This window comes from Stegostoma tigrinum, chromosome 33 (assembly GCF_030684315.1).
Source record: "Stegostoma tigrinum isolate sSteTig4 chromosome 33, sSteTig4.hap1, whole genome shotgun sequence".
Lineage (NCBI taxonomy): Eukaryota > Metazoa > Chordata > Chondrichthyes > Orectolobiformes > Stegostomatidae > Stegostoma > Stegostoma tigrinum.
The window spans coordinates 27270197-27296153 of record NC_081386.1 but is presented as its reverse complement, the minus strand read 5'-3'; the positions used below and the strand labels follow the sequence as shown (position 1 = coordinate 27296153).

The 25957-nt window shown below is 38.4% G+C and overlaps 2 protein-coding genes across 8 annotated transcripts in view; both read left to right on the top strand.

Moving 5' to 3' along the window:
- ctc1 (CTS telomere maintenance complex component 1) overlaps window positions 1–19060 on the top strand; it is a 78814-nt gene extending 59754 nt beyond the window's left edge. For all 3 annotated transcript variants that reach the window (XM_048563093.2, XM_048563095.2, XM_048563096.2), the window contains 3 exons: window positions 56–221; window positions 7437–7566; window positions 18604–19060. In XM_048563093.2, coding sequence (XP_048419050.2) covers window positions 56–221; window positions 7437–7566; window positions 18604–18749 — 442 coding nt within the window. In that variant the 3' untranslated portion in view covers window positions 18750–19060. The remainder of the gene's footprint in view (window positions 1–55; window positions 222–7436; window positions 7567–18603) is intronic.
- Window positions 19061–23345: 4285 nt separating this feature from the next.
- Window positions 23346–25957, top strand: part of chd2 (chromodomain helicase DNA binding protein 2) — a 96004-nt gene continuing 93392 nt past the window's right edge. For 2 of the 5 annotated variants that reach the window (XM_048562966.2, XM_048562964.2), the window contains exons 1-2: window positions 23362–24164; window positions 24404–24669. In XM_048562966.2, coding sequence (XP_048418923.1) covers window positions 24156–24164; window positions 24404–24669 — 275 coding nt within the window. In that variant the 5' untranslated portion in view covers window positions 23362–24155. Of the gene's footprint in view, window positions 24165–24403; window positions 24670–25957 lie in introns of all 5 variants that reach the window. The other 3 variants (XM_048562968.2, XM_048562967.2, XM_059639218.1) reach the window with 3 other exon arrangements.

Genomic DNA, 25957 nt, shown 5'->3' with positions numbered 1-25957 from the left:
ACCAATGAACTGAATTTTCATGACTTGTCTTATGCTGGGAACTGTTTTATTGCAGTGCTATTGTGGACGATGGAACTGCAGAGGCACGAGTGTATTGTAAGGATAAACAGGTGGCACACTTGCTGGCCCTTGACTCCATGAAGTGGGAAAGACTGCAGCAGCATATTGAACCACAGGGGGAGGTGTATTTTCAGTATCAGGGTCGCACTGGACGTGAATTGGTGAGTGGAAAGTCTTTTTCCCCCTTTTTATACTAAATCCTAAATGTGGGACAAGCTTTTAAAACTTGGTTTTAGAGCAATGTTTAGTTCCTTCAAATACAGTATTTCTGTACTCTGTCATTGTACATTTTCAGAAATTATACATTATTTCAGCAAATACTCGTGTTGCTAAAGCATCTTTTCTCAAATGTTTCATGGATTGTTATACTGTTTTAGATAATTCAGTGGCCATTTTATGCCCAAACATGCCCTTCAGCCCAAAATAACATGGAAGATTTGCTAAGAGATAGTAGGAACTACAGATGCTGGAGAATCTAAGATAACAAGGTGTAGAGCTGGGTGAACACAGCAGGCCGAGCAAGAAGGCTGACATTTTGGGCCTAAACCCTCCTTCAGAAATGGGAGAGGGAAATGGGGTTCTGAAATTAATAGGGAGAGAGGGGGAGGCGGATAGAAGATGGACAGAGGAGAAGATAGGTGGAGAGGAGACAGGCAGGTCAAAGAGGCAGGGATGGAGCCAGTAAAGGTGAGTGTAGAACATAGAACATTACAGCACAGTACAGGCCCTTCGGCCCTCAATGTTGTGCCGACCTGTCATACCGATCTGAAGCCCATCTAACTACACTATTCCATGTACGTCCATATGCTTATCCAATGACTACTTAAATGTACCTAAAGTTGGCGAATCTACTACTGTTGCAGGCAAAGCGTTCCATTCCATTACTACTCTGAGTAAAGAAATCACCTCTGATATCTGTCCTATATCTTTCACCCCTCAATTTAAAGCTATGCCTCCTTGTGCTCGCCATCACCATCTTAGGAAAAAGGCTCTCCCTATCCACCCTATCTAACCCTCTGATTATTTTATACGTTTCAATTAAGTCACCTCTCAACCTTCTTTTCTAATGAAAACAGCCTCAAGTCCCTCAGCCTTTCCTCGTAAGACCTTCCCTCCATACCAGGCAACATCCTAGTAAACCTTCTCTGCTCCCTTTCCAAAGCTTTCACATCCCTCTTATAATGCGGTGACCAGAACTGTGCACAATACTCCAAGTACGGCCGCGTCACAATTTTGTATAGCTGCAGCATAACCTCGTGGTTTCGGAACTCGATCCCTCTATTAATAAAAGCTAAAACACTATGCCTTCTTAACAGCCCTGTCAACCTGGGTGGCAACTTTCAAGGATCTGTGTACATGGACACCGCGATCTCTCTGCTCATCTACACTACCAAGAATCTTACCATGAGCCCAGTACTTTGCATTCTGGTTACTCCTACCAAAGTGCATCACCTCACACTTGTCTGCATTCAACTGTATTTGCCATCTCTCAGCCCAGCTCTGCAGTTTATCTATGTCTCTCTGCAACCTACAGCAGCCTTCCTCACTATCCACAACTCCACCGACCTTAGTGTCGTCTGCAAATTTACTAACCCATCCTTCCATGCCTGCATCCAGGTCATTTATAAAAATGACAAACAGCAGTGGACCCAACACCGACCCTTGCGGTACACCACTAGTAACTGGTCTCCAGGATGAACATTTCCTATCAACTACCACCCTCTGTCTTCTTTCAGCAAGCCAATTTCTGATCCGAACTGCTATATCTCCCACAATTCCATTCCTCTGCATTTTGTACAATAGCCTACTGTGTGGGGAACCTTATCGAACGCCTTGCTGAAATCCATATACACCACATCAACCGGTTTACTCTCATCTACCTGTTTGGTCACCTTCTCAAAGAACTCAATAAGGTTTGTGAGGGACGACCTTCCCTTCACAAAACCGTGCTGACTATCCCTAATCAATTTATTCCTTTCTGGATGATTAGAAATCCTATCTCTTATAACCTTTTCCAACACTTTACCAACAACTGAGGTAAGGCTCACTGATCTATAATTACCAGGGTTGTCTCTACTCCCCTTCTTGAACAGGGGAACCACATTTGCTGTTCTCCAGTCATCTGGCACTATTCCTGTAGACAATGACGAGTTAAAGATCAATGCCAAAGGCTCGGAATTCTCCTCCCTGGCTTCTCAGAGGATCCGTGGATAAATCCCATCCGGTCCAGGGGACTTATCTATCTTCACCCTCTGAAGGATTTCTAATACCTCTTCCTTGTGAACCTCAATCCCACCTAGTCTAGTAGCCTGTATCTCAGTATTCTCCTCGACAACATTGTCGTTTTCTAGAGTGAATACTGTTGAAAAATATTCATTTAGAGCTTCCCCTATCACTTCTGACTCCACACACAACTTCCCATTACTATCCTTGATTGGGCCTAATCTTACTTTCGTCATTCTTTTATTCCTTAAATACCTATAGAAAGCCTTACGGTTTACCCTGATCCTATCCGCCATCGACTTCTCATGTCTCCTCCTGGCTCTTCTGAGCTCTCTCTTTAGGTCTTTCCGGCTACCTCGTAGCCCTCAAAAGCCCTAACTGAGCCTTCCCATCTCATCCTAACATAAGCCGCCTTCTCCCTCTTGACGAGAGATTCTACCTCCTTCGTAAACCACGGCTCTTGTGCTCTACAGCTTCCTGCCTGCCTGGCAGGTACATACTTATCTAGGACACACAGGAGCTTTTCCTTGAATAAGCTCCACATTTCTAATGTGCCCATCCTATGTTCCCTAAATCTTGCCTAATCTCATCGTAATTGCCTTTCCTCCAGCTATAACTCTTGCCCAGTGGTATACACCTATCCCTTTCCAACACTAACGTAAACATATCAGAATTGTGATCGCTATCACCAAAGTGCTCACCTACTTCCAAATCTAATACCTGGCCGGGCTCATTACCCAGTACCAAATCCCATGTGGCTTTGCCCCTTGTTGGCCTATCTACATACTGTGTCAGGAAGCCCTTCTGCACACAGTGGACAAAAACTGGCCCATCTATAGTACTCGAACTATAGTGTTCCCAGTCAATATTTGGAAAGTTGAAGTCCCCCATGACAAGTACCCTGTCTCTCTCACTCCTGTCGAGAATCATCTTTGCTATCCTTTCCTCTACATATCTCGTGTAGGTGGGGAGTTAGGGAGGAGATAGGTCAGTCAAGGGGGCGGGATAAGGTTAGTAGGTAGGAGATGGGGGTAGGGCTTGAGGAGCGGGGAGGGGAGATTTTGAAGCTTGTGAAGTCCACATTGACACCATTGGGCTGCAGGGTTCCCAAACGGAATGAGTTGCTGTTCCTGCTACCTTGGGGTGGCATTATAGTGGCAATGCAGGAGGTCCAGAATGGACGTGTCGTCTGAGGAACGGGAGGGGGAGTTGAAATGGTTCGCGACTGGGAGGTGCAGTTGTTTAGTGCAAACCAAGCATAGATGTTCCGCAAAGCGGTCCCCAAGCCTCCGCTTGGTTTCCCCGATGTAGAGGAGGCCACATTGGGAACAGCGGATGCAGTATACCACATTAGCTGATGTGCAGGTGAACATCTGCTTGTTGTGGAAAGCCTTCTTGGGGCCTGGGGTGGAGGTGAGTGGGGAGGTGTAGGGGCAGGTGTCGCACTTCCTGTGGTTGCAGGGAAAAGGGCTGAGTGTGGTGAGGCTGGAGGGCAATGTGGAGTGGACAAGGGTGTCACGGAGAGACTGGTCCCTCTGAAAAGCAGATAAGGGTGGGGAAGGAAAAATGTCTTTGGTGATGGGGTCAGATTGCAGATGATGGAAGTGTCAGAGAATGATGCGTTGGATCTGGAGGTTGGTGGGGTGGTATGTGAGGACGAGGGGGATTCTGTTTTGGTTGTTATTGCAGGGAGGGGGGTGTGACGGATGAGTTGCAGGAAATGCGGGAGACACTGTAGAGGGCATGCTCGTGGGGTGTTGCGGTCCTTAGAAAAATGAGGACATCTGAGATGTATGGGAATAGAATGCATCATCCTGGGAGCAGATGTGGAGGCGAAGGAATTGGGAATAGCTGGTGGCATTTTTGCAGGAAGGTGGGTGGGAGGAGGTGTATTCTAGGTAGTTGTGGGAGTCAGTGGACTTGAAATGGATGTGGCTTTCTAGGTAGTTGCTAGAGATGGAGACATAGAGGTCCCTGAAGAAGAGAGAGGTATCAGATGGTCCAGGTGCACTTAAGGTTGGGGTGGAAGGTGTTGGTGAAGTGGATGAACTGTTCGAGCTCCTCGTGGGAGCATGAGGTGACGCCAGTACAGTCATCAATGTAACGGACAAAGAGGTGGGGTTTAGGGCCAGTATAGCTATGGAAGAGGGATTGTTCCACGTAACCTACAAAGAGGTTGACATAGCTTGGTACAGTGCTGTTTTTAGTACGTTATGGGAGAGATACAAATAAAGATAACGGAATTTTCTGTTTTATTTCAAAAACACACTTGCATAGCAGGTGTCTTAATTGATGCTGCCACTTTTAATCCATTTCTTAATCCAAGGCAACCCAGAGTAGCACTAAAATCTCCAACCAAGCTTAACACATGCATTGCCACCCAAATACAGAACATCTCTTGCTTTCTGAAATTATTTAAGGCATTAAGAATTGTTTACTCATCTACAATCCATTCTCTTTTTAAAAAAAATACAGAATTTATTTGCACTTCCTGATTACATTTTGAAATAATTGTCTAAAATAATTCATTTTTCAGTATACAACCAATTAAGATTTAAAAGGTGTGCATTCTGGTTAAAATTGATTCTTCGCAGCCCTGGTGTTTCACCTAATATTGATCCAAATTGATACCAAATGGACAGCTTCTAATACTGTGCTGTTAATAGGCTTTTAGCCTCAAAAACATGTTCCTCTCTCTTTCTAGGTATCAATGTGGTGCTAACTGTCCTTGGTGCTGTTAAGACATTGTGGTGGCTAGAGACTTGCCTGATAGATAACTGAGAAGTTTTTCATCATTAAAGCTAGCATATAAACGCATATTATTGTTAAAAATATTTGGTAAAAGGTGAAGAATTTAAGTTCACCATGCATTGCTATGGAGCATTAAATATCCACCCTGTACTATTGAGGTTGGTTGGCTTGCTTGGTAACATCCTCAGAGCAGGCTCTGAAGCATCAGGTAAACACACCAACGCTTCATCAGAGGTTGCACTGAGGATGTTACCATGCACGGTAACGAAATGTCTGCGGAACCAGAAACCAGCTCAGCGAACCAACCAACCTCAACACCCACAACCTGAGCTACAGATCTACTAAACCTTAAACCCTGTACTATTTTCTTTCTTGAAACAATCAAATATTTACTTTGGAAATAAATAGTCCTTAGAAAACCAGTCATCTTGTTCTTCAAACTGTCCCATTATTTTAACTTAGAATTTTAATGGATGCTAATATTAACTTTTAGACGGGGATATTCAAAATTAACTAATCTAGGTGTAGACTTCAGTGAGGTCATTTCATCAATTTTGTAAATTTTGGGAGCTTTAAACTAGGACAAAATAGTTCCTGTGCAACAGGTTATAGGAATGTATAACTTCAAACAAGTTGAAACTGTATAAATGCAAAATACTGCAGATGACAGATCTTAAATCAAAGCAAAGTTTTGGAGAAATTCAGCTCATCTGGCAGCATCTGCGGAGAAAGTATTAATATTTTGAGTTGCATTATTCGTTTTCAGAATGATCCTGCTATGTTTCTTTGGTACTTTGTTTTTATTTGAGTTAAAATTACATGTTCTCTTCCCAAAGCTACAGTCATGAATCGCTGAATATCTGTCAAATATTGGTCTTTTGTTGACGATTGGTAGTTGGCAGTTCACCTTCCTGATCTCTCTCCTATTCGGTCAACCCACGATTTTACTTCTCTCTACTTTTTTAGTTATTCCTCACATTGCTGACTTGTTCCTATTGGCATCCAACCTATCCATTTTTTTCTTCACTAATGGTTCCACTTCACAATAACTGCTACCGTTGAGGTTACATGCTGTCTTCATCCATGATCCAATTCTCAGGTTAAGTGGTTGACTACTCTGTGTCATGACTTTGAGTAGAGCTGTGACATTCTTCTCCTTTGCTTTCTCTAGTGAGGGAGAGTTTCTTTATTTCTTACAGCCCTGACCATTTGCTAACCTTTCCTGTCTTCGATTCTATCCTTTTGTCCCTCCACTTTGTGAACACATGTGGCCTTTCTCCTGGTATTTCAAATGAAGCATCTTGTTTCATTTCCTTTACTAAAACTAATTCACAAAATATTTTCCTGCCTTTGTGTCCATTGTACTCTTCAGTGACTCTTAAATTTGTAAACTTACCAAAGGAGACTATTTCATTAACTAATTCATTTGGCTTCAAAGCACTTTGGATTGTTCTGTAGATTTCAAAAGTGGTGTAGAAATATTATTTTTCTTTAAAATTTGAATGTCGTTCTACTATTAGAGTTAGATTCTCTAACAACTCTACTAATCAAACTCGATAAAAGAAAATGTTGAGTGATCAACTCTTGTCTCCAGTTTTCACTAATCCTCTGTGTAGGCTTTCTTTTTTTCTTCCTCTTATCTCATTCATCCTCCTCAATATTAGTTTTGTCAATGTTCCTGAACTTAGTTTACCACATTATGGGTTAACTTGTACTTTTCGTAACACATGAATAGGAACAAGCAACTCAGCCCATTGAGCCTGCTCCATCATTTAAATCGATCATGGCTGATTGACAATTTTAATATCTCTTATTCACATTATCCCCATAACTCTTTGCCATTGGCAATCAGAAATCTGTTAATCTCTAAGCATGCTCATAGACTGAGTACCACCACCGCTCATGGGATATGGAATTAAAGATTCTCAAACCTCCATTTTTTTTTTGAATTCTCCTCATCCCAGTCTAAATGGCATTCCCTAAATTTTAAAATTTTGTCCCCTGGATCTAGGACCTGCCCATCTTTGAAATGGTAGGAAATGCAGATACATTTGGCACACCCTGTCTTCAAAAGACAATGGTATCATCTTGGAAACAAGTCAATTTTTCCTAGATTTTGCTTTCTGCCTGTTCACCAATTGTTAATTCTATCTCTGTACTTTAATTTTGCTAACCGATTTCCGGTTCATTCCCTATCAAAAACTTTCCAAAAATTATCAATATGCTACTTGCATTGAATGCACTTTATCAGTTTTGTTAGTAATGTTGCTGTTGGTAACATTTTAATTTAAAGCCATGAACAAAACAAAAGATTTTCAGAAAGTAAAGAATTGCACATAATCAGCTGTACTATTTTCTAGTTAATGAAAGTTATTGTTTCTTTTTTTTTCTCTAAATTGTAGTATGAAGAGAATACGGGAGATGTCCTAATGCAGTACCTTGGAGTCCTATGTACTAGCCCTGTTGTCTGCAGGCCCATTCAGCTTGCTTTCAGAATTGACTCAAGGAGCAAACCAAAGTTAGGACAGAATGGTAAGTTTCCCTGATCTAATTCATCTATATGGTTGTTGGATGCAACATTGTGAGGAGATAGGAATGATGATTGGTGAAACATCACTGATTTGATAAACTCATTATGTATCTCGACTACTTGTAGTCTTGCTGATTTGCATTTGATTGCTTCCAGTTTACTTGTCCTATTTGGCTGAGTTTAACCTTTCTATTCATTTCGTGAAATTGAAGTTGTGTTGCTTCATTTCTTTCTGACTTAGCTGAAGGAGTCTTTGAGTGAAGTTGTTAGCTAACAATGCAAAAGATATCTTATGTTTAAATATATTCTGTGATCAAGTTGTATAAATGCACCAAGCATTCTCACTTGTTCAAAAATGAAAAATTTAGAACCTTCCTTTAAATCCACTTCAGTTGATGCAGTGCACCATAACTGTCTTAAATGAGCTCGAACACCTGTTGAATATGACTTGCCTGAAGATTTTGAGATGTTAATACAGCTGGCTGAGAAACACTCAGATTCACACCATTTGTCTTTGATAATACATGTTAGGGGCATTTAATGAGGATCCACGTGAAGTACTGCACACCATGCTCTGTTATTTCACAGTCACATCTGGAGCGCCGTGTAAATGATTTAGTTGACTGGAGACATCAGCCTGTTGTAATTTCTCAAGGCATTGTATAACGAAACGCACATTGCAAAGCTTGGACCACCTAATCCTAGAATTAACAATATGTTGAGCATTTCAGATCATGACTATGTGGTGCACTACTTCAAATTTACCATTGCTTTATTTTTCGTTTATGGATATCAGTAAACTGTAGAATTTCAGTTGTTGTGCAGGTGTTATATTTCACCTTCTTCAGAAGAATTTGTGACTGTACCAACTAGGGGATGTCACCATTTCTGTGTTAAACCCACAAGAAGTTCTATTTTATTCTACTATGTTGCTGTCTGATTCACTTGAATGTGTCAAGGGCGTAGAGAAAAATAAGATCTATATCACCGTCTATATGGACTTCAGCAAAGCATTCGGCAAGGTTCCGCCTGGTAGACTGGTTCTAAGGTTGGACCACATGGGATCTGAGTGAGCTAATTAATTGGATATAGAGGTTGGTGGTAAAGAATTGTTTTTTGGACTGTAGTTGGATCAATTGCTTTTTTTTTCATTTATGTAAAAGATTTAGATTTGAATAAAGGTGGCACGGTTAGTAATTTTACAGGTGACACCAAAATAGGTTGTGAAGTGGACAGTGAAGGAGATTATTCTAGAGTAACATGGGGCTTTGACCAAATGGGCCTATGGGAGTTTAATTTAAATATATGTGCGCTGTTTCAATTTGGTAACAAACCAGGGCAGGACTTGTACAATTAATGATAGGGTCCTGTGGACTGTTACCAGACAAAGTGGGTGTAAGTGCAAAGTCACTTGAAAGCGAAGTCATGGGTACACGGGTGGTGAGGAAGGCATTTGGCACGCTTGTCTTTGTGGTCAGAACCTTGAGTATAGAAGTTGGGATGTCATGTATTGTGCAGCTGCAGAATTGGTGAGTCCACTTTTGGAATACTCCATGCGATTCTTGTCATCCTTCCATAGGAAGGCTGTTGCTAAACTTGACAGGATGCAGAAAAGAATTATAAGTAAGTTGTTGGGACTGGAGAGGTTGTTATAGAGAGAGGCTGAATAGGTTGGGGTGTGACCTGAGGTTTATAAAAATCATGAAGGGCATGGATAGGATGAATAGCCAAGGTCTTTTTCCTATAGTAGGAGAGTCCAAAACTCGAAGACATAGGTTTAAGGTGGGAGGGGAAAGGTTTAAAAAGGATCAGAGGGGTAACTTTTTCATGCAGACAGTGGTGTATGTATGGAATGAACTGCTAGAGGAAGTGTTGGTAGCAGCTACACTTACAACATTTTAAAAGGTAACTGGATCAGTATATAAATAAAAATGGGTTAAGATGGATATGGGCCAAATACTGCAAATGAGACGTAGTCAGATTGAGATGAGTGGTTGGCACGGATGGGTTGGACTGAAGGGACTGTTTCCATGCTGTACAAATCTATGACTTAATATTTTTTTTTGATGTCCACTTAGCCTTGTTACAATGCATTTGTTTATGGATAAAGTTAGCTAGGCTATGGTATCTGCATTGAGATGGCTAGCTAATGTCTAACATGCATGAAGCTTGGCTGTTTAAGAGATACAAGAGGCAACCAAAAACAGCTTTAGCAATGGTTTTTACTTGAAAAAGAAAGTTGTCATTGTGGAGGAGGAAATGGTTATCTGTGTTATTGTGGGTGGAAGAGGTTATCTGCCCTTCTGCGGCCCGTAAAATCAACTTGTCTTATAATTGTATTGCATCATGCTTTGAGAACACTTAGTTGTACTTTGGGGGAGACGGTGGTATTGTGATTATGTCACTAGTAATCCAAAACCACAGACTAATTTTTTGGGGACATGGGTTTGAATCTCAAGTTGAGAACTGAACTCTAAAAATTTGAAATAAAAAGCTAGCCTAATGGCACCTGTATCATTGTAAAAGAAAAATCAATCTAGTTCACTCATTCCCTTTAGGAAAATAAATCTACCATTCCTACATGTGATTCCAGTCTCTTCATAATATGGTTGATTCTTAAATGCCCTTTGGGTAATTGGCAACAATCTGTGAACTGATGTCTCCATGGTTTTTCCCCTCTATATATTATCAGTCACTGACTCTGTAACATTCTGAAACTGTGCCTTTCTCCAACTCTGACCTCATGTGCATCCATACTTTTTTGTCCACCGTTTTTGAATGTGCCTTTGTTTTTATTCTTTCATGATGTGAGCGTTGCTGGCCAGGCTGACATTTCTTTCCCGGCCCTGTTGCCGTTGAACTGAGGGGTTTGCTAAGCCATTGTAGAAGGGCACTTTTCAGTCAACAGCAATGCTGTGGGCCTGGTTTTGCATGTAGACCAGACCAAGGAATTACCTAAAAGGAATTAGCAAACAAGGTATATTTTTACAACAATGTCGAGGCTATTTGGCTAGCTTTTTATTTAAGATTTCAATATGTGTGGTAGTTCTTCCTTCTCTAAAGAGATTTTAGTGAACCCGATGGAGGTTTATAAAAATTGATCGTTTGGATAGTTTTGTGATCACTGTTACAGACACTGGCTTTATATTCCAGTTTCGGATTTGGTCGGATTTGAACCCAGGTCCCCAGAGCATTAGCTGGGTCTCACTTACTAATCTAGTACATAGCACTATGCTGCTGTCTTTCCCCAATGGGTCAATGTCTCTCCCCACTCAAATCCCTTCATATCTGCAACCCAGTTGTTGAGCTCACTTCTTAAAATCTACCTCTTTGAGTTTATCATTCAGTCTCCTTTAGAACTTGCTGTCAAATTTTGAGAGATTATGGCCTGTGATTTGCTTGGGGAGATGTTACTGTGCAAAAGGACCTAGATAAATTGAACTTGGTTTTGTAGATAATAAATTAGGTAGATTATGCTACCACTAAGTCAAGGTTAACGCTTTGGACAGGGAGGTAGCTTATGTTGCTATGATACAAAGTAAGTTTGTTCCAGCTAACTAAGTTTAATCACTGAAAATTATATGAGCAGAACTGGTATTTTAGGAATTAGTTCATGTCTACTGACCCAAGAGATGACAATACAATCGAATTGCCAGCTGACATGTTACTATGTGGTGTATGCAATAGTGTACTGTTCTAGGCTTGTGTTGAATTCAGATTTGGATTTTGGATATGTTGTCAGAGAATATGACTCAATTAGATGACCATGAATTTTTACATCTGGGAAAACAGATAAAATGAAATTTCATTACTAAATTCGTGCATCATCTTAGCAACTCAGATGGTGTCTGGGAACAGGTTACTTTTGATCAACTTTTAGAAGGTTTTGCTTGAAAGTCTTCCTTCCATACTTTGCTAATGCTGGTGCTAGGATCTCTGCAGGATTGATCTACTCTTAACTTTTTTTTCTGTTCACTTCCTAACCTTTCTATGTAATATTCTTGTATTTTCAAATTCTTCCTTTAAATGTCATTGATTTAAAGTACCTCACAAACTGATCTTTTATCATATAGCGGTACTTAATATACATTGAATTACTTTGGAATTTCAGTCACTTTGTAAGCTCAAACAGTATCCATTTTGTGCATGATAAACTTATTGCAAATATTTAAATGACCAGTCACTTGAGTGCTCAGAGATAATGGGAACTGCAGATGCTGGAGAATTCCAAGATAATAAAATGTGAGGCTGGATGAACACAGCAGGCCAAGCAGCATCTCAGGAGCACAAAAGCTGACGTTTCGGGCCTAGACCCTTCTTCGGTCTGCCTCCCCCTCTCTCCCTATTTATTCCAGTTCCCTCTCCCCAACCCCTCTCTGATGAAGGGTCTAGGCCCGAAACGTCAGCTTTTGTGCTCCTGAGATGCTGCTTGGCCTGCTGTGTTCATCCAGCCTCACATTTTATTATCTTAGTCACTTGAGTGCTGCTGTTTTTGAGGTCATAATCTTGGCTAAGATGTTAGGAGAACTCCCTGTTCTTTTTCAAACAGCACTACAGAAATGCCAATGTCCACCTGAGCCTTGGTTTAATGAGCCGTGCACTTCTTTGACACTGCACTGGAGTTCCAGCTTGGATTATGCTTTCAAATCTTGGAAAGAATCTTGATCCTACAATCTCAGAAGCAAGCGTACTGCCAACTGAGCCAAGTTGATACATTGCTTTTAATCACTTTCTGTTGGTTCTTGGATGGAGGAATAAAACTCTTTTTCAAAAGCTATACTTGTTGTCTCTAGAACTTATCTTGGATTTTAGCCCCTTGTTGCTGACGTCCAGATAATATTGTGACAAGATAAGTAAATTCAATCAATTTCTGTTTGATCTTTCACATACTGGTCTTTGCCTAGTCATTTGACTCTCACTTTAATATTGTGTCCACTCTCATGTTGTTCTAGTGAATCTGTTAAATCTTCCATGGCAGCAATATATTTTTCTATTATAGAATGACCAAATGAGTTAACTGCAAAGTTATATTACTTCCTTGCTATAATATCTCAAAACCCCAAATCTTATTTTCTAAATTATATAATATTTCTACCTGCAGTCCAATTTTTCAGAAATTGTATCTGGTAAACCCGGATTTCTATATTCTCTTCTCCACTGATAATTTGCCAATTAAATATTATAATTTACGCTTGCTCTCTTCCCAAAACATACTTCAGATTTATTTAATCTGACCTGCATTTTCCACCCCTCTACCCATTGCCTTTTCTTGTCACTGCCCTTGTCATCTCTCCTTCGCTCTTCCTCAGTTCAGTGTGTCAAATTAGTTGTAGATTGGGAGAACAGGGTTTGAATGGAGATTCCAGGAACTGCAATGAAAACAAAGTTCTACCATCTGTTCCTTCTCCTTCACTCTTCCCTTTTTCATAATCACAGTAATAAGTCTGTTTGAAAGTTTATATGCAGCGCATCCACTGCATTCCTGTTAGCTATATTCATGCTAATTCTTGTGTTTATTGTCTGATACTATGGAAGGAGAAGAAAATATTTTAGGAACTTTACCTGCTCAAATGAACACCGTAGTCTGTTGCTGGTAGTCTTCTGTATGACCAGATTATAATTCAGCCCTCTTCTGAGTACCTTTTTTAAAAATTGACTGAATTGTGAATAAACCCTTTGAATATTCTTTCTTTCTTCTCGTCCTGAAACAATTGACTCAAGTATTCTATGCAAAGACACTGTTGTAGCCATTTTTATAAGGAATGTTAGCACGTAGTTTACAAAATTCAGTCCACAAAATATGCACATGTGCATTTTTCAAAAGAAACCCCAAAGTATTAACATGAAGAGGGAGTGTTGCTGAACTTTATTTTCCATAATGTAAATGGCATGGGTAGTATTGAAGAACACATCACCCATTAAGCACAATAGACTGACAGTCAAAGCCAGAAGGTGTTACCCAGTATGGATTGTGCTGTTGTAGGTGTTAATTTTCATCGCTGGGGAGGAGTAATATTTTATACAATTTTTGTCAGTGTTCCACTTGGTTCTGCCGTAATGAGTTATAACTTGTGTAGGGCTAATTGGGCTGTAATATCTTCAGATTAATATATTAGAACTAGATTTTCTTCCAATTCTCTTCTCTCTTCCTCTGCCCCCCCCCAAAAAAAAAAGTGGCAGGGAGAGAACAGCATTTGCAACTTCAACTTCCTCTAAAGCCATTTAACATAACTGTAATAGGAAAAGGATGTATATGACTCTGTGCCCAGGCAGTTTCCTTGTAAGCAAAATCACACTGTGATGAGGTGAGAACATCTGTTTTGCATTGGCTTTTCATAGGTTCGTGCTGATTGAAAATTATTTATATCTATATTGTGGTTAGAGTTGTTTCACCCTCTTTGGTGCCTGTTTACCACATACTTGTGATACTGAAAAGGTCCTGGCATTTAACATTCTATGTTAAATATTTTAGGATACTGAAACATTGCAAATCTGATTTTTAAAATCGAGTCTTAATGCAGTGTTTGTATCTGAGGCAAGTGTAATAGAACGTTCCTTGCTGATACAAAGGACAGAGCGTGAGGCACTTTCCATTCGAGCATCATAACATGTTTACGTAGATCAAGAAACAAAGCTAAATATAAAGATTGCATTTAATGGATGGATCTCTTTGAAGTGTCATCTCAGATGCTTGCTGTGCATTGTTAGTTGGCACAGCCTGTGTACTTGTTGCCATTAGCCTTGTTTATGTCCTAATGAGATGGACAGTAAGAAGGGAGGGAAAGCCTTCTTGGGGGGGGAAAGAAAGTCAGTGTGCCTGGTTGGTGTATTTGTTTTGGATTAGCATACTTCATCATAATACGCCATTATGGAATGGGCTGACATCACCCTTTTACTGGTTATAATTGTGAAGTAGTGATTTTTTTCACCAATTAGTGCAGCCTTTCATGGGGAAAAAGTAGATTGTTGTATGTTCTCCATGTTTCACCAGGCCAAAATAGAGACCATTTCCAAAGCTTTGTGGCTGAGTGTTATGCCAACACATTATTAAATTCAAAAATTCAGTTTGTTATATTCTGTTGGCATTCCCAATTAAACGTTATCTTGTCTGTGCCTTGTTTCTTTAGCATCTGGTAAATAATGCTCTCAAATTAGGTGAGATCTGCTCCTTTGTGACAAATGCCTTGCTACTGACTTTTGATGCCATCAGTTGTTATATTTATGAAATGATGACAAGTATTCCCTTCATCTCTATATTCTGATGGTAGTTCATAGAGGCTGAATGGATCCCTGTGGATGGCACTCAAATGCAATTGAATAATTTTTAAATCCCAGAGACTCTCCACATGGGTCTCACCTCCTTTGGCCCAACAAAAATTGTACTCTTCCCCTATTTTAAATTTACTTCATCTTTCTTTTGTTCATTTTATCTAGCTCCATGCTTGCAGCTTTTATTTTGCCTGGTCAGTAAAAAAAAAATCATGTATGCCTGGTTTTGTTCCTTATTTCTCAGTTCTTTAAATATATTCTATCCTACACTCACTTGAGATAATACTCTTAAGTGTTTCCCTGAAGTATTGGTCAAAGAAACCTTAGTGATATTGTATTTTTCAATTTTGCATTGCAGTATTTGTTTAAAAAAACAGTTTGAGTCTTTGTTTCTCAAATCAGATTAATAGTCATAGTGTGTCTGAAATTTGAGGCTGTCTGATTTAGAGACTGAAAATTTCTCTGGCACTGAGACTTTATCAGTTCCATTGGTGTAACAATACTGCATTAAAATCCAAAAGCATTCCCTTGTTGGTGTGTGCTTTTCAAATGGCTTGGGTTACTTTTTTTGGGGGGGGAAAAAATTCAGACTCCATTAGCTTGTAATCACTTCCTAATATGTTTCCAGAATCACAACATAAATGATACACTTTGACTTCTTTTTTATAACTTAAAAGTGAGGCTTGCCTGGTATTTAAGTTTTCCTTTGCTATAACTTTAAAACTGCTGTGATGCAGCTAATATAACTATTATTGTGGTACAATTGACCATTATCAGAAATGTGAACCATTGCAATACTAACCCTTTAACTTGGCATGAACCACTTATCCCCCTTTTTATAAAGTTATTAATTTATGGAAAGATTAGAGGGGAATAACAAATCTAAAATTCATTTCACTCCCCAGCTGTTTATTCCAAACTTTTACTTTTCTTCGCTAATTATTCAATATTTTCAAAAATGAACACTTGGTTTTTGCCTTAATTACTGCCTGTGATAAAACATTTCATGCTCTGTAATGCTCAACAATACATTCTTACTGTTTTTAGTGATAAATTAATGTCCATTCATTGACAACCATCCAAAAAGAGCTTATTTTAATTGTTATACCAAAACAAAAATTTTTAAAACTACAGCTTAAGCCTCATAATCTTCTCTTTTCCAATGCAATTTGCCCCATTACTTCAAATCTTTCTCATAACACAGTTTCCTATCCTTGTTTTCTTGAAACTCTCTAGCTTTCGTGGGTTTGCTTGAGTGGCCAAAATCATTTGCCTATCAACCTAATGATATGTTAAGTGTTGCTTTAATTTTTACTCTGTCTCCTATTGCTTAAAATTTGAATTTCAGACCAGTGCATTTTTGGAAAATTAAACAAAAAAGAAAGTAATTTTAGTTGAAGACCTTGTTATGGGAAGGGTGAAATGAGATGCTAAAGAGCAAAGACCAATTTTGTTTGCACAAGTTCTCTAAAAGAGTGACCACCTAGCCTGACTTTGGCCTTTTCCCTGTCCCCTTGTGAATTGCAAACCTTGAGAATCTAATTAAACTAGTGAAAATAACCCATGATTCAAGTAGGAGCTTGTTAAAAGATGCACAAGGAAATAGACAATTAGTTTAAAAGATCATGACTTTAAAATGCCAACAGTAATTGAAGAAAACGTAAGGATCAAGTGAATTAGTAGTTGGTGGCCTGCAACTACTATTCAAAAGATGCGTTAATTATGAATTCTGTAAAGATTGGAGGCTAAACATGTTTTCCTCTTTTTAAAAAAAAGGGTGGCATTAAGATGAGGAAATGGGCCTAATCATACCTTTTGCTCAGTGTTGATCACTTTTCAGATGTAGGTTTTTTTTAAAACAATTGACTTAATTTCAGTGAGTGCTAGTTGCATAGGAATCAAGTTGAAACCACTATATAAGGTTGGGGTTCAAATAATGTCAGTTAGCGAGGCAGAATTAATTAGTTATTGGGTAGACTTTACAAAAATAATTAGTTATCTTGGCAGTTTTGAATAGACCAGAATGTAGTTGCCAGTTGTAGTATAAGTACATTTTCACCCTCTTCAATAGGGAAGCAGCCTTCCAATGACTTATGATCACTTTTTAAATAAAAATTGTTGGATTCATAGGACTTTGGCAAAGGTGCAGTCAACTTGCTGTTCAAACTGAGTTCTCATTTAGTTTTAAGTTTAGCTTTTCGTTCATTACAATGAAAATGCTGGTCATTTTCTACATTATCTTCAGATTTTTAAGAAAGATATAATGTAGAAAATGTTTTTCATATTGCAGACAAGGTTAGAAATCGTTATGGAGCAAGGTTCTCTACTGAATTATTGATCTTTTAAAAAAGAAAATTAAAGAGTCAAGATCATTGGTCAGGAACAGGTGAAATTATTAAAACCATAAATACATTATGTATTCAATCCATGTTTTGATTATTTACGGTGTACAGAACCACTGATCTGGAAGGTGGTGCATTGGAGCATCCGTATGGACATCTCCAGAGTAATAAGATTTGATTGATGTCCATGATTTTCAGTTGCTGAGATCTTGGTGTTGGGTTCCATATTTGCATTCAAGGAAAATTGAATAATCCAGCTGAATATCTCTGCTTATTGCATTTTTCCCACATCCATTTGTCCACGTGTACAGAGCATCATTGCCGTAGTCCTCAGAGGTTACTTTCTACATGTATGTGCTTTAGTTTGTGTTGGAAAAGAATTCATATGAAGAGAAAATCTTCTGTTATGATCGCCTTCCTTTTCTCTAAAAGATAGAGTAAAGCAAAATACTGTACTTGTTTAGCAAATTTGACAGTTGTAATTAAGTTCACCTGGTTTGCAATTAGCAAACTGTGGGAAATGTATCATTATATGGATTGGTGCTATCATGAAGCAAAACACTACTGATGGTTTAAGATTTTGCAAGAGCATATAGGACTTGTGGTAAACCTTGCCCTATAATCAATCAAAAGTTAATTATATCTAAATTGCAACATTGACATTGAGCTGATAATATGTCACTTCAGTAATACTGTATCCCAGCAACTACAGATAATCAAGAATTGATATTCCAAAATTTCTGGCGTGTTGGGTGAATTTTTAGCGTTTGAGGCCAGAAATGTTAGTACTTTTCAAAAGTGTTGCAGCATACATGTATACTATTTGTATGATGTAGACCTTGCAGACATCCAATGGTTTAGGTTAAGACGGAGTTCACATTTGATTTAGTTTAGCTTGAATGCTATTTTTCGTTGCAGAAATGTAATATTCCTAAATACTTAAGTTTGAATAGAACAGATATTTGTGGTTTCTTTGTATTTAAAACACTGCAACATCAAATGTTATTTATTCCACTCTTTACTGGAATTGTGACTATCTTGAATGAAAAATGATTTAATGCACAAAATTTATTGCATTGCTCTGAATTTAAGTACTATAAAATGTGGTAATACTGATGTGTGAAATAACTGGAAGTAAATGCAAATCTAAAACAGATGTAATGTGTAAACTTTACTGTACAAGGTAAGGTGGTCAAATGTTCAGGTTTTATAAAACTAAATATTTAACTTAACATCACCCTTTCGGGCAAAGCAATACTTGGTTTAATCAGAATAGAAATGACCTTTGTCTTATAGTATCAAAGAAACATATAACTTATCCCTTGTAGAGTGCAGAATGAGCTAGACATTGCAGGTAAAGTTTAAATAAGTGTTCTTCCACAATGCCAATATCATACCAACACCAAGATTTTCTCTTTCCTAAAAAAGAAATCTTTCAACTGAGGACATTCTCATGTGGAGACCACCAGTATATGACCAAGATGACACCCGCTTTGTCTTTGACTTGTTTGGACATAAAGGAAGTGGACTATCGAAAGCTTTGCCACTTGGCAAATGATAAACTGACCCAATGATATTGTTATTGGAGTGCATTAACCGTGCAACTGTAGAACAAGAAATAATCCCTCAAGTTAATCAAGAGAATTGACATTGATGTTTACAAAAGCATCACAAACTGTGAAAATAATTTTTGTACTGCTGCCTATTAAGGAAAATACCTCTTTTTATCAAGTTGATTTCAATGGACTAGTTTAACTACATGCCACCACAAAGCAATACTTTAAATTATGATTTATATTTTTAAAAATAAAATTCATTATTTTAAATATAATTGGGAGTAATTCTGCCTGTAAAATACTTGTTTTGGTACCATTTGACCTCTATAATCTGTATATAATTCTTTACTTTGAAAATAAATTTATTTTATTTCAAGATAATTGGTTGTGTACTTGGTTCTTCTTGCTTTAACTTCTCCACAAACATTTTCACAATGTGTACATGTGTACAGGAGCACTGAGTGTGGAATAATTTATAAACATGCACCTCAACATCAAGGACAAGCATAGTGACTGGTGATGTCAAGAGTTTTATCATGTCTGGAGGAGTTATCTTTGACCTAGTACTATTAAAATTGGGTTAATTGTAGTAAAACAATTATTCAATTTTACTTATTTTTATTTTCCCTACATCTCTTTGGTTGCTGTTTCCCATTTTAGACTAACAAAAAGCTCCTCCCCCATCCTAAAATGTTGTTTGTATAACCACTGTAGAATAAAACTTACTCGGGAAATGAAACTTGTATGAGAATCATTTGAGAATACTATGGTTTAAATAGAGTTCAGTAAGTCATTAAATGCTGAAGTTGAATTTTGTTGGCTAACTTACTGTGGCAACCTAAACTGTTCATGTCTTCCAGAATTATGATTTTGATTCGCACTGTGTTTGAGTGTGACCTGGACATGTCTATAATTTTCAAATTTCAGTCTTGGACCAATTCATGTTTTCTCCCCTCTCCTCGGTAAATAGTCACAGATATGCAGCATGGAAATGGGCCCTTTGGTCCACATTGTCTATGCCGAACAGGTATTCTAACTAAATCTAATCCTATTTGCCCCATATCCCTCAATTCCTTCCTATTCATTTTTTCCATCCACGTGCCTTTTAAATGTAATTGTACCAGCCTCTGGCAGCCCATTCCATATATGCACAAACCTCTGCATGAAAATGTTGCCCTTTTAAATCTTTCCCCTCTCACCTTAACCTGTGCACTGTAGCTTTTGATTTCCCCCACCTGGGGAAAAAGACCATGTCTGTTTACCCTACCCATGCCCCTCATGATTTTATAAGACGCTATAAGGTCACCACTAAGCCTCTGGTGTGCTAGAGAAAATAGCACCAGTCTATTCAACCTGTCCTTATAGTTCAAACCCTCCAACCCTGGCAACATCTTTTGTAAATCTTTCCTGAACAGCCAATATCCTGTACAGCTGCGACAGGATCTCCCAACTCCTATACTCAATTCACAGGCTAATAAAGACGAGGATACAAAATGTCTCCTTCAATATCCCATCCAGCCATGTCTCCACTTTCAAAGAACTATGAACCTGCACTCCAGGGCCTCTTTGTTCAGCAACAGTGCTGCCCTGATTTGCCTTCCCAAAATGCAGCACCTTACATTTATCGAAATTAAACTCCATCTGCCACTCCTCAGCCCATTGGCCCATCTGATTGAAGTTCCTTTTGTACTCTGAGGTAACTTTTTTGCTGACTTTTGACAAATCCTGAAAAAGGCTGAGACAAAAATCTGAATCAATGAAAGTAAAAGAAAAACATGCATTTAAAATAGTAAAATACCTTTTGGTTGTGCTCCCTACTTTCCACTTGAGATTTTGGATGTGCACTAATCAGAATAAAAGAAATTTGAATATTGTGTGAATTGGCTTGTGTATGGAATACTTGTGGACTTTGGCAGTACAGTAAGCAATTACTAGCTTCCAATTAGAAGAAATGTGTGTTGGAGAGGAATAGTATTTGCATTTGGGTGAGACATTGTCACCTTCAGTGGGGAAAAGCCATCAGTTCTGACATTGGTCTATCCATGCAAAGATATCAACATGCCAATTTTTTGTTAGTATCTTTGGGATTGCCTCTTTAAAAGAAACTGACAGGTTAAGATCTATATCAAGACATAAATAGTATACTAATAAATAAATAGCATTTTCTGGAGACTTGTACATTGTAGCAATGCAACAAAAGTGTAACTAACTGATTTAATGTATACACCTGAGAGAAAAAAGTCACCATCCGTACAATTTTGGAACACCTTTAGATCTGATTTCTTGGGTAAAATATTCTGTCATTCATCATTGTAGTGCAGTGTATGTGAAATTTTGAAGATTATTGATTTTGAGCAAGTTTGGAACAACTAATGTGTTCAGAGGTTGCAATGTTAATTGTGGAAAATATAAAGTATATTGTAGAGGTGATGGCTTGCTTGAGTTCTTCAGTGTAACAGTAAAGAATAGTAGCCATGAACTGTTTACATTATATCAGATATTGCTGACAGAATTTTAGGCAATGGTTGACCACTCCTGTTGCAGAGCAAGTTTAGTCAAATTTGTTTGAAATTCTTCAAAAAGTTTATAAGTGGAATATAATCAGAGACATGATTGAAGTCAAAATGTTTGTCAACCGCTAATCTCTTTTAAGAGAGAATTGGACTTGTACAACTACCTTTTACAATGTAGGATGTCCCAAAGTGTCTTAGCAATTCAGTTCCTCTTCTGAAAATGGTCATTTGTGCAGGAATTGATAACCTAGCTTGTTGGAATTTTATTCAACCTTTTAAGTTTGGAAATGAGTTCAAAGTTGTCCATGGTGATTGAGAAGCAGGCAATTTTAAATGAATTGGTGGAACATCGTATCTTAATTAAAATCTGAGTGTATTTGGCACACCTATCTTTTTTTGACCGGCGAGTGATCAATTATCTTGCCAGTTCAGTTTGGTGCACATGTTTACCAACTGGGGTTCTAAATAACTCTGGTTTTGAAGAAAATGTCTTAAGGTTTCTGGTTCCCTTCTAAAGAAGGCTATTGTAAGTGACATAATGTACATGTTTAGAATCTGTACATGGGAAGAAAATGAAAACATTGTGTCTGCCCAGTCTTGCCTTCTGGATTTCCTTATGCCATTGATGGTGTTAATGTGTTCAGAAATGGCTTTTGTTCTCACTTGGAAATAACTTGTTGCCAGTTGTGGCTTTGTACAAAGCTACCTGATCATCAAGAGGAAAATACTTGTTACAGCTAGAACATGTTACTGTTTTCAAATAGTCGAATCTTGGACAATTACTCACCAATTGTCACCAGTCATAATCTTCCTGTCTTCATCCAGGTTAATAATTGTTAAGTAGGACACTTGGAAGGAAATGAGCAACTGATGTCTCTTTGTCTGTGTGTGAAGAACTGCCTAGAAGTTCGAAGTTTAATCAATTGTTTGCAATGTTCAAACTGAGATCAATGGACCATTGCTATGAAAGTATGATGTCTGTGAACATCAGGAAATGATCAGTCATTTGGTATGCATTATTACAAGCTGTTTCAATCCGGTTTCATATTTACAAATGATGGATGAAAATTTCTAATAGTCTTCATTAGTTGTACTCAGATGTTCGGAAGATCAAGGATGAACTGATGCATTCTTACCATCCCTAAACTCAAATTTATTGACATACAAAGAGCCATGTGACACTGTGAGAAGTGATCCAAATGAAAATTTGCAACAGTGGGTACCTATTATACGGAATCCACAGTAGTGAGTGGATGGCATCAGTTGAATGTTCCATTCTTGCCTATTTGCTCTTTTTTAAACTTACATCTGCATAGGTGATCCATTTTACTCATAAAATGAATTACCTTGCCAGTAACTAGTTGTGCAGATTCTTTAAGGGTACATCTTCAGTTGGCATGAAGAAAGTTGGATCATCTGCTTTGTGATTTGCATCTTAGGGATTGATGTCTGTGTCATTGAGGATGCACCTGCAGTTGAGGAATCAATTCTGTTGGCATATCAGTCTGTCACCATGTAGGTTGATTAATTTCAGTTGCCACCCAATGTTGGACCCATTGGATATAGTCTTTGGATCTCTACCATTTATAAATCTAAAGGGCTCCAAGTTATAGGATTTTTCCTCTTCCATACTGTGGTATTTATGTTCAAATCATTGGGCTTACAAAACATAAAGGAAACCAAACATTGAAAAGTGTGCAGTTTGGTTTCTTTTTGGATAGAGATGTAACAAAAGATGATCTTTTGGGATATGTTACACAAAGAAAAAGAAAATGGATGCCAATCAAGACTGAGCATGGATTATTTCTTGAATATTCTTTTGAGAATGACATTTTGAAATTTAATCACATGAAGAATTGACAAAATGACTAATCATTCATTCAGGAGGAGGAGACTGGTGTGATTGACCATTACTGAAAGGAGTTCACACGACCCCCCCCCACCACCCCCATTTAAATTCCATCTCGTAGCCCCTCCATTACCCCTCCTCCCCCAAATATAATGAAGAAAATATCCTTGCAAGTCCAGTTCCGGCCAGAGGAGGAAGTATCTTTCCACCCATGGAGGCATTTGAATTGTTGAAAGAACGAGGGAAGGGGAAAAGAGGGAGGAATGACAAAGAATAGATCTGCTTAGGGAGGGTGGCCAAAGTTGCAAGTGGGCAGGGGAAATAGGCTGCTTGTATTGAGCTGGGGGTGTGGGGAGATCTTTTGGGAGCTCAAGGTGGGGGCTACCCTGCTCAATTACCTTTTAAGCTCTTGTGGGTTTTTTGTTTTGTGGCAGGGGTGGGTCTTTTCACTTGGTCCATCACCTGAGTCCGGGGAAAATGTTGCAATTATTTCGCAGCGTCGTTGCTGTCAATCAAAGAGAGGGAAGGGAGCCTCAGAGCTGAGAAGAAGCTCTATGGCGGCGGTGGCTGGGCGAGATTCACTGCACTTCCAGTACACCTAATGCAACTTTTCCCCAACTTCATCGCGTTGCTCAAGCCAGTCTGCGCTTCGATTCGGTGCAAACTCCCAGCAGAGGTGCCCTTTCAAGTAGGGCTGCGGAGAAACCCCGGTCGCTTTGTATTTTACCCATTTTTTTTTGCTGTGTGTGTGTTTGTAGAGAGAGAGAAAAAAATTCTTTTTTCCGGCAAGCGGACCGATCCCAGATGTCGTTGTTTTTGAGCTTTGCAGACATGGCGCACCTCCATTTTTGAACGACTTTTTGTGTGTGTGTGTGTGTGTGTGTGTGTTTGTTTTTCTCCATCTCCCGAACACGCGAGAAACACCGATCAAAAGAAGAAACAGGATGAAAAATCGCAGCTTGTAAGACTAATTCTTAGGGTTTTTATGAGCAGCGAAAGCAGCTTTCGATTTAGCGAAGTTTAGTCGACGGAGCAGTGACTGGAACTCGAACCTCGAGATATATGGAACAGGTATGTTTACAGTCTTTATTAATCTGTATTTTTCGTGAAGCAAACATTTTTTTAAATAGGTAATGTATTTATTATAAAATTAGGATAGTCTGAAATGACGTAATTAAAATTGTGCTGGTGTTGTGGCGTTTTTTTAAGAGGATGGAAACAAAGCTGTGTTGCAACTTTGTTTTTGGTCTTGCCTTTTTATTTTGCGATTTAATTTTCCCCCTTTTTTAAAAAAAATTGTCTTTCTGTAGACCTTGTCGGAGGCCGACAATGGTATTGAGTGTTTGAACAATGTCGATGCTGCGTCAGGGCTTTGCAACTCGACCAGCCAGCAGCTGACTCCGGTGGACAGTCTGCCTTTCACCAACTTTGACAGGGGAAATTTGCACTTAGGAACCCCACATCCACGTGCACCCAAGAACAAAACCGAGCCCCGAACCTTGCCTGATCCCAAAATGATGTCTAACGAGGATAAAAATCCCGAAGACGACGGATCAGACCGCAGCAATGCTTCCAGGTACGAGCTCACGACTTTCTGTCCCATTTTTTGAGGGGGGCTTTGATCAACACTGTCACTTTAGAATCGCTTATCCTCGACATCTAAAACAATTTTTTCCACTTTTTAGCCAGTCTTTAATCGATGACCTTGAGATTCCTAAAAAGCCCCACCCTGTTTTTTTTCCTCAGCTTCTCCAACTTACGATATGCCATTTGGGCCTATATTCAGCAATGGAAACACAATGTAAACCTACCGAGACCACTTTTATTGTTTAGTTTATATTATAGCGAATATATTCTTTCCGTTCTTCTTGCTGTAGTAAGATGACCTTGTCATTGCTGTTGCTGCAATGCACCATTTTACTCACAATGCAGACGGGTTTGAGAATTTGAGGATTTGGTGTCCATAGTAAACCCATAGAAGTAAATTGTAGTAAATACACTACAAAAAGTTGTATGAATGAAAAAATATTCATATTTATAGATAAATTAAGAAGTGCCTGTTGGAAAGTTGCTCCTTGGACTATATTTTTATCACCACCATGCCATTTCAGTATATGTCTTAGGGTATTTTGTAAATTTTTATCACAATTTGGTGAAAAGTTTACTATGCTAGTGTCCCTACCTACTGTATTGGAATAATATTGTCTGTATCATATCCCTGGGTTATTACTTGTATGCTTCTATGTCCTGTATCCCCAAAATGCTTTTGTATTTCTTTAAGATGTTTATTATCTTAAATACATCTTTTTAAACTTTATTATAATTGTTTTAATTACTTTGCAATACTCCATTCCCTTCAGATTCTGTATATGTGTATCTAAGCTAATTTCATTGCATCAGATGACATGTTTGTGGTGCAAAAATTACAGATATTTCTTGATGGCATTAAACAGTTGAAACTTTACATTGGAAGACTCTATAACTTTTAATAATTGTTGAACTTTTAACAGGTCAATGGATATTGTTGCCTACCAGACAACCTGGCCATAGATGGTCCTTTTAATTGAAAGATGCTAACCTGGATTTAGAATTTTTTGTTTACTTGTAAATTTGTGGATGTTTTGAAAATTGTCCTTTTAAAAATATGAATTCTCCAGCAGTTAGCTTAGTTAAATTGACGATGTTTAAGTTTCAGTTGCTTTGACCTATGATTTAAGATCGAAGCTTTGTAATATGGTTGTATCTTCTAAAGATGTTCCACAATGGAAGTAATATTTATTGTTTGCTGTTTTCAAAATGTGATCATTGATGATGTTCTTTTCCCTGACATCAAGGTAATCCCACTAAAAGTATTTTAAATTAGT